General features: G+C 39.2%; 1 protein-coding gene across 1 annotated transcript in view; it reads right to left on the reverse strand.

Moving 5' to 3' along the window:
• LOC124554979 (molybdenum cofactor biosynthesis protein 1-like) overlaps positions 1-16,380 on the reverse strand; it is an 81,843-nt gene that overhangs the window by 48,763 nt on the left and 16,700 nt on the right. The window contains exons 2-3 of the mRNA XM_047128718.1: positions 10,208-10,428; positions 5,794-6,049 (exon numbers count right to left, since the gene is read on the reverse strand). Of these exons, the coding sequence (XP_046984674.1) occupies positions 5,794-6,049; positions 10,208-10,428 (477 nt within the window). The remainder of the gene's footprint in view (positions 1-5,793; positions 6,050-10,207; positions 10,429-16,380) is intronic.

The following is a 16,380-nucleotide window of genomic DNA, read 5'->3' on the forward strand; positions in this document are numbered from 1 at the left end:
AGCCTTTAGATCTGCGTGAATTATCATGTAACCAAAATTTAGTAGATGCCTTTTACTACTCATGCGGATGACATAACAATTTTTATTATTTAAGGTCAGTTACCACTTTTTGCATCATATGGATACGTAGCCTAAATCATTTTGCAGTTCATTTTGATCATCTGATCACTTTACAAGACAGTAAATGATTTGCAAGACTGTAAATGATAGCATCATCTAAGAGGACTGCTCAGATTCTCTCTTAAATTGTTAATGTAGATCGGCAACAGCAGGTGGTCTATAACACTTCCTTGAGGAATTTCAGATATCACTTCTGTTTTACTTGATGATTTTCCATCAATTACTATGAACTGTGACCTTTCTGACAGGAAACCACACATCCAGTTGCACAACTGAGACAATACGCCATAGGCACACAATATGATTAGAAAATGCTTGTGAGGAACTGTTTCAAAAAGTCTTCTGGAAATCTAGAAATATGGAATAAATTTGAGATCCCCAGTCGACAGCACTTATTACTTTGTGTGACTAAAGAGCTAGCTGTGTTTTAAAAGGTCGATATTTCTGAATCTATCTTGGCTATTTATCAATGAATCATTATCTTTGAGATAATTCATAATATTCAAACACAATATATGTTCCAAAATCCTAATGCAAATCAACATTAGTGATATGAGTCTGTTATTTAATAGATTACTCCTCTTTTCTTTCTTGAGCATTGGTGTGACCTGTGCAACTTTTCAGTCTCTAGGTATGGATCTTTATCAAATGAGCAGCTATATATCATTTCTAAAGGAGCTATTGTATCAGCATTCTCTGAAAGAAACATAACTGCTTTATTACACTGAGGAGAGCTACTACTAAGTTACTTACAGTTGCAGTTGTTCTTGATTTGAATACTGCAATATTTACTTTGTTGTCTTTGGTGAAGAAATTTCAGAAATCCGTGTTTAGTAACCCTGCCTTAGTAGCACTGTCATCAGTAACATTACCACAGCTATTGAGCAGTGAGGGTATTGGTTGTGTCTTGCCATTGGTGTACTACACATGCAACCAGAACCTCTTTGGATTTTCTTCCAGATTTCAAAATGAAGTTTCACTATGGGAACTATTAAACACATCTTGCACTGAAACCCACCCTAAGTTTCGAGCTTCAGTAAAACATCGCTAATCTTGGAGATTTTGCATTCTTTTAAATTTTGACATGCTTTTTTTCATTGCTTCTGCAGCTGAGTTATGACATATTTTGTGCACCACCCTTTTAATTTATTTGGTATCCTTTCAATTGCACAAACAGAATGTGCAAAGTAAGTGGAAATTACTCGTCTCTTCCCTGATTACAGTGCAATAGAAGATACTACAAGATGTTGACAGATTGCCATATCTCGGTAGCTTTATATGTAATAATGAGGTCACAGATGCAGAAATCACCAGCAGAACTGGAAAATCAGTCCATATGGTAATTAGGTCTGTAATATGTCAACAAAGCTTTGACTGTACTCCTTTATCATTTATATGCGTGAGACTTGGAAAATATCAGTAAAATCAGCACACAGTCTCCATATTTTTCACCAACAATGCTAGAGATGAATTCTGAAGATGTTAACCCAACCAAGTTACAAACGATGAAGTGCTGAGAATACGAGGTCTACACAGCCTGCACGTAATTATTGTTGAAAGAAGACTGAAGATTGCAGGTTATGTTCTACGCATGTAAGGTGGAAGAATCCCAAAATCAACACTGTTGTGGAAATCAATGGACAGATACAGATGTACAGGAAGACCTTTTAACACCTGGAACTTTTGCAATGAATCTTCAATGCATGGACACAAACTTGGAGGAAGGTGAGAACTTGGCAGCTGATCGAGTGAACTCTGTGAAACCAGTTCCTTGTATGGTACACAGCAAATCTGAGTAAGTTAGTAAGTAAGTAAGTAAGTAAGTAAAGTAAGTACAACTGGGGATTTTGCAAAACTGCTGGATGATCGATATTATTGTCTAGATTTGACACTGTTGGACTTCTACCTTTTCCTTGATGTGTATTCTTCAAATTGTGAGTTTTATGAGAAAGCTGATAGGTACTTACCAATCAACCTTCCCTCACATGAACTGACATTGTCTCTTTATAAATTCTACTGTGCTAACAATTATCTACTGAGAATCCTCGACTAGGTCTCCGCAGCTCAAATGAGCCAGTTTCTTTTAAATTTCTGTCTTTGGCTATAATTGTCTTCCAAGTATGGTGACACAACATCCTGTCATGAAACTTTTTCCTTTACACTTGTTTTTTTTTCTGGACACTGCCTTTTTCTGCACTGTGCACTAAATACACTATGTGAGTAACGCCCAATCTCCAACAACCAATCGTGAGCTGTAAACAGTTGTGAACTCTACCAGGGCACATAACAAACAATTAACATTTGCGTTTTAGTGTTCTAAGCTGTGAAGTCATCAGCGGACAAATAATTTAGTACCTATTCCTGGACAGCCGGAGTGGCCGTGTGGTTCTAGGCGCTACAGTCTGGAACTGAGTGACTGCTACGTTCGCAGGTTCGAATCCTGCCTCGGGCATGGATGTGTGTGATGTCCTTAGGTTAGTTAGGTTTAATTAGTTCTAAGTTCTAGGTGACTGATGACCTCAGAAGTTAACTCGCATAGTGCTCAGAGCCATTTGAACCTATTCCTGACATGCTGTTGTTTGGAACAACAACTGACATGATCCAAAATATTACTTTTTTTTATTATAGCTTCACTTATATTTTGTCTAATGATTACTAATTTCAGTATCAAATTCCATCATCAAGCCACTATATGATTGGAAAGCAAAGTGTATCGTTAAAATATTGTTTATTAAACAGATTACCATTATATCATCATTCCTTAAAGTAATGTCCAAAGTGGAAGGACAGATGATTAATTTTGAGTATATACAAAAGTCAGAGTACTGAACCGGATATGAAAGAAGGAAAACCAGAAGGGCAGTGAGAAACGGGTGCCTTCTATCACCTTACTTCCTTAATATTTTCATCAAGGAAGTAATAACAACAACAAAGAAAAGATGACAAGAATCAAAAGGTAATTTCTGGAATACTCCAAGGAAATGTGATAGGACCATTACATTTACAATGAATATAAATGATCCAGTAGAAAGTGTCAGAGGCTCCTTAATATTGTTCACAGGTACTCTCACTTGTCCATCAGAAAGTAGCAACAACAGAAGGCAGTATCAATTTGCACAATGACCTGCAGAGGATTGGTGAATGATGCAGGCTCTGGCAGTTGACCCTGCACATAAATAAATGTAACATATCACTCACTCACACACACACACACACACACACACACACACACACACACACACACAGGAAAAGAAATTCAATACTGTACAACTACACTATTAATGACAAATTGCTGGAAACAGAATCTACCATAAAATATCTAGAAGTAACTATCCAGAGCAACCTTAAAGTGGAATGACCACATAAAACTGCAATAGAAAAGCAGATGCCAGACTAACATCCACAGGAAGAATCTTAAGTGAATGTAAATTACCCCTGTGTCCTTACCCAGTAGGACTGACAGAAGAGAGAAAGAAGATCCAACGAAGTGCGGAGTGTTTTGTCACAGGATCATTTAGTCACTGTGAGATCATTACAGAGATGCTCAGCAACTCCAGTGGTAGATGCCATAAGAGTGCAGTTGTGCATCACGGAAAGATTTACTACCCAAATTTCGAGAGAGTAGTTTCCGAGAAGTGTCTGACAACATAATAGTTTCTCTCATATACAATTCACGAAATGATCACGTGAAGAAAATTTGAGAAGTTAGAGATAATACAGAAGTGTACTGACAGTCATTCTTCTCAAGCACTGTTCACAAGTGGAACAAGGCAGAGGGGATCAGTTGGTGGCATGAGACGTACCCCCTGCCACACACAGTTAGGTGGTTTTTGGAGCATGATGTTGATATGGAAACTTAATTGCATGCATATACACTGCAGATTGATGACATCACAATAGTAAATCAAAGTAGGAACTAAATAAAATGTTTCAGGCCTTAAATCTAGAAATGGTAAAACTAAAGCTAAAAATGAATACAAAGAAGACAAAAGATATGGCTACAGACAAGAAAGGAGGTGGAGGTAGGACTGACACAAGAACAGGCAATGAGCAACTCAAGAAAGCAACTGAAATTCAATATCTCAGTAGCTTTTTGCAAGAAAACAATCAATATTTCAAGGCATTCAAGAAAAGAATAGCACAGGTGAAGAATTCCTTCCAAAATAAGAAGAAGCTGCAACTGAATAAACATATCAGCTTCCACATTAACAAAATATTTGTAAAGACCTTTGTGTGGAGTGTTCTGACACACAGATGCAAAATCTGTACATTAGAAAAGCCAAAGGAAGCTCGCCTCAAACCTGCTGAAATGTGGTTCTGGAGGAGAAGTACAAGAACTAGCTGCATTGACAGAAAAATTAAAGGAAATAGGAGAGAAGAAAAAACCACTGAAAGTTATAGGCCAGGGCAAAGCAAAATACACTGGACACTTAACTGGAGACGATAATCTTTTAAAAAACATTTCTGAAGGCAAGATCGTAGGTAAGAAAACAAGGGGATGACTGAGAACATCCTACTTAAACAATGTGATCAATGAATGGGATTTTCTTCACACATGGAGATGAAGACAACTGCTGAAGAGAGGAAGCTGTGGCTGCAGAGACAAGGTTTAACCTTTTGGAAGAGTAAGGACAAACAAATACGAAAAAAGTGAGTCTACATGGTAGCTACATATGGAATAAATGACAACTTCTTGTGTGCAGTCATCAAGTCACTTATCCCAGTAGGTGTCTTATCTACTAAAAGTAAAGGCCACTGTTGTGCTTTCAATAGATGTGAACTGCACCCTGAAAATGGTATGTCTAGTTTGCAGTTGTACAGAAGCTTTTTATTTTGCAAAATGGTTCAAATGGCTCTAAGCACTATGGGACTTAACATCTGAGGTCATCAGTCCCCCAAACTTAGAACTACTTAAACCTAACTAACCTAAGGACATCCCTGCCTGAGGCAGGATTCGAACCTGCGACCGTAGCAGCAGCATGGTTCCGGACTGAAGTGCCTAGAACCGCTTGGCCACAATGGTCAGCTTTTATTTTGCAAAGAAATTTTTGATAATAAGATGAACTGATGCTGGTACTTGCTACTGAAACCAGTAGTACTTAGATACAACAAAAGTGTGACTATAGAATTAAGAATAATTTTTCCAAACAATCGAGTATTTTTTTCAAAATGGCACCACAATAGAGGATACTTATTTTAAACTAAAGACACAAAAGAAAAAAAGAGAAACTGTAAAGATCTTGAGTTTCATAATGCTCTCTTGGGAGGAAAATATAAGATACCAATTACAAATTATTTGTTTCAGTTCCTTTAGAATAATTTCCTGTTTCACAGGTGCCTTGAAGAAAATAAAAGATCTCAAAAGTGTCTTAATGACAACCGTAGGCCTCATGTTGACAATAATTGGTAAACTTGCAAGCCATACTTTTTTATGTTGTATAAACTACGAAACTGTTAGCATCGTCAGCTAAAATTTACTTCTTCTGTCTTAATATACCTTCCTTCACTTACAGCTGCAGTGTGGAGACAGCGGTGAGGGTGGGAGCGGGGATGGGGGTTAGGGTGAGGGCGTACTGCTTTAAAATGGTGATTCTTGTATTGATATTCTTAACAACAGATTTATATCTTTTGTTTATGAAAGTTTGCATGCGATGACAGCTGCACTAGTAATACCTTCACAGGTTCGTATTCAAGTTGCAAGGCTAGATCTATGCCAGCCATGACACGCTTCCAGCCTTTCCTCCTCATGATCTGGTTGTAGCGTTGGGACTGCAGGGTGTCTAAGCTGATGTTCAGACCGTCAAGCCCTGCCCTCTGCAAGGCAACCAGCTGTCTTGTCAACATGAGGCCATCGGTTGTCATTAAGACACTTTCGAGATCTTTTATTTTCTTCAAGGCACCTGTGAAACAGCAAATTATTCTAAAGAAACTGAAACAAATAATTTGTAACATTGTTGCTGCATATGAAACAAAACTCCAGTTGATAAATTGAAAATACAAATTCCTTAAAAGTTAACTGTACATTTGCCCTAATACAAAGAGATAAGAAGGGTTAATAAACTGAATTGGAGAATGCAAGTTAAGATAGCAATGAAAAAATAATTAGAGGCATAAGATCACCTACTGCAACAGGGAAATGGGAATCAATATGAACCATTACCCAGCTACTGTCAACTCATTCCATGTCTCCATGCACAGTGTATAAACCACTGTGGGTTTGTCCGACAAAGTACATTGTTGTACCACACATTATGGTTTATCTCCATTCAATGCTCATGTGGAGTGTGGGAAGAATGATTCTTTAAATGGTTCTGTGCATGCTGTAATTAATCTTGCCTTCATGGTCCCTATAGGAGTGATACATATGTAGTTATTGTATAATCCCTAAATACCTCGCTTAATACAGGTTCCTGAAATTTCATAAGTTGGGTTTTGTCATATATTTGGTGTCTATCTTCACTTGTCTGGCATTTCCAATTTTTAGTAGCTTCTTGATGCTCTCCCATGCATCAAATAAATCTATGATCAATCATGCTACACTATTTTGTATACATTCAATGTCTGCCATTAGCCTTATTTGTTATGGGTCGTACTTAAGCAATATTCTAGAATGGGCCACACAAGTATTTTGTAAGCAATGTCCTCTATAGACTGATTGCATTTTCCAGTATCTTACCAATGAATTGAAGTCTGCATTCTGCTTTGCCTACAAGTGAGTCTATGTCACCATTTCATTTCATCCAGATATTTGTATGAGTTGACCAATTAAAACTGTGATTATTTGATAATGTAGTCATACAATACTGTCTTTTATTTGTTTTGTGATGTGCTCCAATTTACATTTCTGAAAACTTAAACTCAGTTGCCTATCTTTGGAGCAATTTGAAATGTTATGATCTGACTCAAATTTGTGCAGATTTTTTTCAGGCAATAATTCATTATAGACAACTCTATCATCCAGGAAAAGTATGACGTTCCTTATAATATCATCTTCCAGAACATTAAGGTACAACATTAATGTAATAGTATAAATTACTATAACTGTATAAATAAGTTTATAAGTGTGTAAAATACATTGAACTATTTGTTACAACAAAACATTGTACTGGTATACTCAGCAAGATGTTAAATCAGCAGATAGCTACATTTTATGTTCAACATTTTGTGTACAGCATATATGCTGGAAAGGATTTATACCCAAATTAAATAAATCTGAAGAAATGGTAGTGTGTCTCTGGAAAAATAATCCATAAAAACTCATACAGTCCAATTTGCTATTATGTCACTGTTGCTGAAATATAATACAAAGTAACTGAATTCGATGAACATTCTCAGAGTGCAATATGCCTCAGAGTGAAATGCACAGTAATGTCAACATTATTTTTCAAGGCTATGTTTGCGAAAATGGATGAAAGCAAACCACACATTTTGTTCTCAATCTGCGGAAGCATTATGCACTGTGAAACACTGTACTGCTGTTCTACATAAAAGCTGTCTCATTGTCAACATCTTTCCCCTGCTGGCTGTTCTACACTTCTCATCACTGATTCAACACATTGTAAGATATTTTATGCTGTATGACACCACAGTCCAGTCTAGTTAGGACAGCATAAAAATAATATATGAATTTCAGTATTGAAACTGGAACAGCAGAACAGCTCTCATCACACTGGATATCAAATCGAGGTTGGATTACAGCCGTGGGTACATCATTTCATGCTACTCAACTGTATGTCATATGTCAGAGTTCTCCAACTGTAGTGGCTGGTGACTGGTGGCTGGCGACTGGTGGCATACCCATCTCTTGGCATCCTGTGAACAGACGTTCTCCACAGGTGACAGATTTGAAGAAAATGCTGGATACGGCAACAGTGGAACACTCTCTGTATCGAGGTAGCTCAGTACAGATCAGGTGATGTAACGTCTTGCATTATCCTGTTAAAAGATAACATCACGGAGCCCTTGAAAATAGGGTACAGCGATAGGCCTTAACAAAACACAAATGCAATGGCTGCTGTCCAAATTACTGGCTATGTGAACCAGAGGTTGTGACATGTATCCAGTTGCACCCCATACCATCACATCACATGCTGGACCTGCATGTGAATGACAGGTACAATCTGGCCAGGTCTGTTGGCATCAGAGCCTCCACACACAAGTACATCAATTGTGACGATGTTGCAGAACCAAGACTCATCTGATACAATGACACAGTGCCATTCCTTTGTCTGGCATTGTTGTCAGTTGCACCGCTGTCAGTTCAACTCTCTCTAGAGCTGCATTAATGGCTTGACAGTCTGTGCTGCTCCAGATGCCATCACATTGTATGTGTGGATACTTGTCTCACTGTATACAAGCCCACTTCCTGACTAAATGTACACAACTTCACTGCAGGATCATGTACGCATGAGCGAACACTTGTCTGCCCTCTCAGGTGCTAGTTGGATGGCACTACGGAGGCCCTGCAAGGCATTTAGCATGGCCCTCCTGAACCTACCAAATCTATGTTCGCACAAAATGAGATTCTGAGCAATGCAAGCAGCAATATAGTGAAACAATAAACCAGAGTCTCACCAGACCATGAGCCTGCCACTGCCAAATCTGGAATGCTGATAAACATTTCTCCTTCTTCCATTATGCTTAACACGGTCTTTGTGTACACAACCAACACTGAAATAGAATTTCTGAATGAGAAACCGGCTTTCTTGCATACAGAATATGCATGGGAGTGCTGAAAAGTAATGCCTCTGAATTTTTTATTCTGTTCTCAATATCGGTCGAGGTATGACACGTCACGCATATTACTTGGTCAACTTTCCCACTTCACTGACTCGTGGCACACCCCCCTCCCGCTAACAGATGGAGTCGCAATAGGCAGCCCACTCTGACCAGAGATTGTGAATATGTTTACGGTGCACTTCGAGGAAGAGGCCCTGATGTCATCCAAATGGAAATCCATCTTCTTCTTCTTCTTCTGTTATGTGGATAACACACTTGTCATCTGGCCTCATGGAAGAGACAAACTTCTTGACTTCTTTGTACATCTGAACTCCACACGCCACAAAATCAAATTCACTATGGAGACCAAAGAAGAAGGAAGACTACCATTCCTGGACATCATAGTCAGGAGAATAACGGACAGCACCCTGTGCCACAGTGTGTATCTGACTCTATAAAACACATAAACTCAGTTCTCCCTATGGCACTGTGAATAATTTCAATAACAAAAACTGAGATGAATGTTGCAGCGTACATTTAATTTCCACTTTTGCTTTGCATTCAAGATCAGTCTTACCTGAGAGTGCAACATTACATCTTTGTTTAATTTAATTATATGTTCATTCGATTTTGGTTATAAGGCACGTTTTGCTTCCTAATGTTTCATCTCCAAATGCTGGAAACAATCCATGGAGGAAGAGGAGTATGTAAGACATTGGTGGACCAGGTTGGAAGTATCTGTGAATTTCAATACTCTGTAGAAGAGCTCAATCATTTGAAAATAACTTTCAGACCTTGTGGCTATTCTAACAGATATACATAGGGCACTACATTCTAAAATATTTGCATCTTTCAGTGACAAAACAAGCAACTAGAGGAAAAGTTCTCTTGCCACTTGTAAAAACAGTCGCAGATCGCGACCTCTGAGTGCTATAAAGAGAAGGTATTGATGCAGTGCTTAAACTAAACTGAAGACCACAACTGCAGCCATACTCAAGCAAATTGCTATGCAGTAGTTTCAGTGAATTTGACAATGATGTGGCTGCTTTCATAGTGGCCCAGTCATATTGTGGGGTACGGAATGCCAGTGACAGGGCTGGAATTGTAGGTGACAGATGGGTTTTTGGCAAAGCCTTGTATCAATACCTCCTTAATTATTGAACTGAAAAACTGTAAAAAACATCATACAGTAAAATCACACAAAAAAAATTCCTATTTCTGCAGGTATTGTGCCTTCTGTTTCTTTTTCATTACAAAAACATATTGATTCAAGTTTATAAAGTCACAACTATGTCACTGTGATTTGTGTAACACACATTCTGGAACATGTTCCAGGAATGCCATGAAACAGACAGCTTTAAATACTTACTCTAGCTCATCTTTCAAGACTTGCATGCCAACAACAACACCATCTATCCAATCTGTTTTTATTTCACTTTCATGTAAAGCTTTCTCCACAAAGGATATCATCTGCCATGTAGGCAGTGCAAGAGGAAATTCCACACTCACATTTGGGTAACCAAGTGGATTCTGTGTCTTGTCAGAACCAAGTACAATCAACCCAATTTCATCTTTACCACTGGTAAATATCTGGAAACATATTAAATGATAAAAATAAGTTTTGTTTATAACAAGTTGTATACCAATAAAAACATCACACACAGGTACTCTTTATAAAATCATTTAATTCGATAGATAAAAAATCTACTCACCAAGCAATGGCAGAACACACACATAAAACACTGTTGTGATAGGCAAGCGTTTGGAGCCAGTGACTCCTTCTTCAGGCTGAAGGGTTGCAGGGGAAGCAAGAAGGGTGAAGGAAAAGGACTGGAGAGGTCTAAAAAAAGGGGTAGATTTTGGTAAAGTTACCCAGAAACATGGCTCATGGGTGACTTACCGTACAGGATGAGAAGGAGAGACTAATTGTTGGGGAGTGCATCGGGCAAGATTCGGAAACCTGAGAGCTTAAAGGTGGAAGACAGGGTAATATGCAAGACAGAGATTACTACTAAAACTGTACATGAGTTAATAAGAGTGAGAAGCTAAGTGTATTGTATGCAACAGCTGTGGGAGAGGGCAATGAAAACAGACGGGAAAGACAATGAAAGATGTAGAAAGCTAAAACGGAGTGAAGCAAAGAGTAATTACAGTGAAGAATAGCTGAGACAGGAGAAATTAACGTAAATTAAGGCGAGGTGGGTGGTGAGAACCAAGGACATGTTTTAGTGCTAGTTCCCACCTGCGGAGTTCTGAGAAACTGGTGTCTGGCGGATGAATACAGGTGGCATGTGTGGTGAAACAAGTGCCGAGGTCACGTATGCCATGTTGAAGAGCATGCTCTGCAACAGGATATTGCGAGTTCCCAGTATATACACTACGCCTATGCCCATTTATCCTAACTGATAATTTGGTGGTAGTCATGCAGATGTAGAAAGCTGAACAGTGTTTACATAATAGCTGGTATATGACATGTGTCGTTTCTATTTCTCGCCTGATCCGCAGTTCTGTGTGACTTTCCCAAAATCTACACCTTTTCATGGAACTCTCCAGGCCTTTTCCTTTACCCTTCTTCCTTCCCCTTCAACGCTTCTGTCTGGAAGAGCCACTGTCTTTTATGTGTATGTTCTGCTGCCGCTTGGTGAGTAGATTTTTTATCTATTCAATTAAATAAATTTATCAATAATTTATTGTTTTTGTTGTTATAGTTACTCTTTATAACCTACTTAAAATACATCACGTACCCTCCTCTCCACAATTCTTCGAACACATAGTTTTGCCTTTTGTAAAAAATCACTGCGTTTCTGTATAACATACTTGGAGTCAAAGTGTCCAACATCTATTACAATTATAAACAGATGAAAGAAAGTCATTGTATTTATTGGCAGTATTACGCAATCAAATATTTTGAAAGAGTTCCAGTGGTATAAATTTACAATATCTTACAAATAAATATATACGTTTATTCTTTAAATCAATTCTTAGCAATAACATAATAGTATAAATTGCAGAATCAATATAGCCAATTTTAATGTAATGACTGCAATACCAATACAAAATAACAGCGGTAAGTTATTACAAATGAGAGGGAGAGAGAGAGAGAAAGAGAGAGAGAGAGAGAGAGAGAGAGAGAGAGAGAGAGGCATTTAGACAATGTTTCGTTACAGTGCGAAACTTATTAGAATTAAAATGAAGCCATAGTGAATTATTACATTCCAAAAATAATAATTATTGTGTTCTTTCACATCAAAATAATACATTCATTAGGCAATGTATACTTTTAACTTCAGAAATTTTTATAACAGCTCTGAACTTCACTGTTTTGATGAATTTATTACATGTGTCAATGAATGAGGGTTGATAACATTGCTTTAGTCATTCAATTGTTCATCATGTGATATGCACAATGTTCTTAATAACTTCTTATGTAAAGTTCTATCATCAAAAAGATAATCTACGTAAGTTTTAAAAGTCGCGAATCTTTAAACAACAACTTGAAAATGGGTATATCAGTATTTTGTATACATTCTAGCATTGCTAGATTTACTTTTAAATTTTAAAGTATATGAGCAGATTGAGCGACTTTCCATCCAGAAAATTTGCTGTTGGCAAGACCTCACTACAAAGAAAAATGGTCTTTCCGGAGTCAAATGCTAAAAAATTCATAAATACCAGCATTGTAAGTTATACAAACAGGTATTAAGCAATGGGCATAAATATCGTTCTGCTTGGCGAGAAAAAAAGTAGGTAGATGAAAGAGTAAATTGGGTGCAAGGATTGAACATAAACTCACCCAAATTGCAAAGGTTAAAAAAAAAAAAAAACCAAGAGGGTCACTGCTCAAGAATTGAGAACTGCCCCCCCCCCCCCCCTTTTCTTTTACAGGCTTGCTTTCACTTTTCAGATGAGACCATGTCCCCCATATGTGAAGAAAATAGCCAATACGTAGAGAGAATTATAGATAAAGCTTTTTCTAGAATGAGATTTTCACTCTGCAGCATAGTGTGCACTGATATGAAACTTCCTGGCAGATTAAAACTGTGTGCTGGACCAAGACTCTAACTTGGTGATCTTAATCCCAGATCTGTGTTGCCGATTTGGGAGGTAGATCTCGTATCTGGAAAGAGGAGATGACAGTTAGGGTACTATGGGTGAGCAGCTGCCATCAATTTTTGATGGTGCAGAACCCACAATAGTGGAACTGCTGCCTAGTCCAAAGGCACCTGTTACCAGTCTTACCCCACAATAGTGTATCGAATCCAGACGTAATGTCGAAGCTGATGAAAAGTCATATGAGAGATTCCTGTAATCTAGGTGTGACTTCACCAATGCTGCATACAGCCATATCAAAGTAGAGTGGACCACACCGTGGTCAGTGTCGCTGAGGCATAGAAGAGCATTCAGGTGCGACCTACATGTCTGCTTTAGTTGACAAAGACGGGGAACCCATGTCAACTAGGCATCAAAGACCGGTCCTAAAAAACACAATGACAGAAATGCATAACATAGGTCATGGCAGGCAAAAAATGGATGCTATGAGTGAAAGCCCAGGATTGTGCTTGGTGTATTGCTCCCTGCATTCTGCCTCCAGCAATAGCCGTCGTGGATGAACAGGAAAGATGGGGACACCATATGCCATGCAGCTGCCGCCAGATCATTGATAGCCACAAAAAGGAGAGTGGCACTCAAAACAGAACCTTGTGCAAGCCCCTTCTCCTGCAGGGGGGGGATGCTACAGGAGGCACCAACCTGTACCCAAAAAGTGTGACATGGAAGAAAGTTCTGGATAAAAATCAGGAGTGGGCCATGGAGGCCCCACTCCTTTAAGGTGGAAAGGACGTTATGGCACCATGTGGTATCATAAGATATACACGCAGATCAATGAAAACTGCAACAAGGAACTGATGCTGAGCAAAAGCTGTTCAGATAGCACACTTCAAGTGGACTAAATTATCTTCAGTAGAGCGCCCTTGGCGAAAAGCACCCTGGATCGAAGCCAAAAGATCCGGGGATTCAAGGACACAATCCAGCCTTCGACTAACCATATGTTCAAGTAACTTGCAGGACACTGAGTAAACAATCTGCACGACAGCTGTCGGTTTGAAGAGGCAATTTATCTGATTTAAAAACTGGAAAAACGGCATTTTCTCGCTACTGGGAAGTGAATTCTGCATTGCACCAGGGATGGTTAAAGAAAGGCCAGGTACACTGACGGAAAAATTTGCAACACCCAAAAATAATTAATGTAGAGTAATGAAATACCAGGAATATATTTGTTGAGACAATGTATGTAAAGTGATTAACGTTGCAGGATCAGAGATCAATGTGAGTGTGAGATAAGCCACTGCAAATGTAAATGTAAATGCTGATACGCTGTTGTACATGTGTCATGTGTGTGTGTTTGTGGGATGTAGTTCCATGCCTGTTGTACTTGGTTGGCCAATATAAGGACAGTTAATGATGTTTGTGGATGGGTTGAAGCTGTCATCAGATGACGTCCAATATGTGCTCGATTGGAGGTAGAGCTGGTTATCGAGCAAGCCAAGGCAATATGTTGACACACTATAGCATGTTGGCTTACAACAGCAGTATGTGAGCAAGTGTTATCCTGTAGGAAAACACCTCCTGGAATGCTGTTTGTGAATGGCAGCACAACAGGTCAAATAACCAGACGGACATACAAATTTGCAGTCAGCATTCATGGGATTCATACAGACAGTTTTGTCAGTGGAAAAGCGAAAGCCATTGTTAATGCTCCAGGAGTAAAGACAATCAAGACATTGCTGAAGATGCCACTAAGTGAGACAGGTTCATAGAGAACTGCAATAGAAGGCAAAATCGTCAAAAAAAAGGGAGCCGGAGATGCCCAGTGGAAGACATGCCATTATAGGGTTAATGGTGATAGCAAAGAGAATGACACTCAGAATGGAACCCTGAGACACACCATTTTCCTGGATAAAGGTGTCCGACAAGGCAGACCCTTCATGCACCTCGAAAACTCAGTCTTTTAAAAATGTCTGAAGGAAACAGGGTAGGTGGCCATGGAAGCCCCACATGTGAAGAGTATGGAGGGTACTAGCTCTCTAGCAGGTGTTATAGGCCTTCTCACAAATCGAAAAACACAGCGACAATATGGGATTTCTGCAGAAAACCATTCATGACATGGATGGGCAAAATAATGAGATGGTCCACTGCAGAATGCCGTGTTGGAAGCCACACTGTGCATTCATCAAAAATTGTGAGACTCGAGCCACCATATCATCCGGGCATGAATCATATGTCCCATCACCTTGCGAACACACTGGTAAGAGAGATGGAGTGGTAGCTAGAAGGAAGAGTGTGTGTGTGTGTGTGTGTGTGTGTGTGTGTGTGTGTGTGTGTGTGTGTGTGTGTGTGTGTCAGAGAGAGAGAGAGAGAGAGAGAGAGAGAGAGTGAGAGAGAGAGACAGAGACCTAATTTCGGCAAGAGCTGGATTTCAATCAATAAACTGAGTTGAAGTCTGCTGTTGTGGTCTTCATCCAGCTACTGGTTTGGTGCATCTCACCAGCCTATTCCAGCCTTTGTAAGCCTCTTCATCTGCATAGCATTTCAACCTAAATCCACTTAGAATGGTGAACCACCATTCAGAGAATAACTTTTTAACAACACAGTTCGACTTCTCTAAAGGCTTCTATACTGAGAATCCAACATAATATCTCACAAATTCAATTCCAGTAGAATTAAATAGTGGAAATTAACCCCTCTGTCATCTTGCCAAAGCCTTTGACTGTTTAGATTAAAAAATTCTGTGAGGGGAAGCTAAAACAGTATGGCATTAAAAGTCTTCCCCTTGCATGGATTGAGTTGTACTTTAACTACAGAAAATGGAAGGTCACATTAACAAATGATAAGACAGGAAGTGGGCGCCATGTGTAGAGAGTACAAACGATACTAGTCCCCAACAAATGTCGTAGGCTTTCTCCAAATTGAAAAACACAGCCAGTCTGGGATTTCCACAGAAAACCATTCATGACATGGGTAAACAAAGTGGGTGATAGCCAGAAGGAAGTTGTTTGTCCTTACCGGGCTTAGGTGTGGGTATAACAGTGGCTTAATAACATGCCCCTTGCCCAGGTCCGGTTGTACGTATTAAGCAAAAAGTGCTTGCCCACAAGAGAAAGGTGCTGCAACATTTGAAAATTAACAGTGTCTGGTCCAGGGCAGAGGATTGAGATGAAGTGAGAACGTGAGCTAGCTTCCTCATAGTAAAGGCAGCACAGTAACACACACGATTCTGAGAAGAGAAGGGTATTGCCTGAGTCTTCTCTGCCCATTTCCAATAGAGGTAGGCAGGATGATAGTGGGAGGAGCTCAAAATTTCTGCAAAATGGCGACCCAAGGTGTTGGAGATAGCAATATGGTACACGATGATACTGTCTGCTACTGTCAGGATGAAAATTGGGGAATGGATCTTGCTCCCAGAGAACCATCGGAAGTTGGTGCACACGATGGAAGAGGGGGGTGAAACTGTTAAAAGAACTAGTGAATGAAGTTCAGTTACCT

The sequence above is a fragment of the Schistocerca americana genome, chromosome X, assembly GCF_021461395.2.
Source record: "Schistocerca americana isolate TAMUIC-IGC-003095 chromosome X, iqSchAmer2.1, whole genome shotgun sequence".
NCBI classification, from domain to species: Eukaryota; Metazoa; Arthropoda; class Insecta; order Orthoptera; family Acrididae; genus Schistocerca; species Schistocerca americana.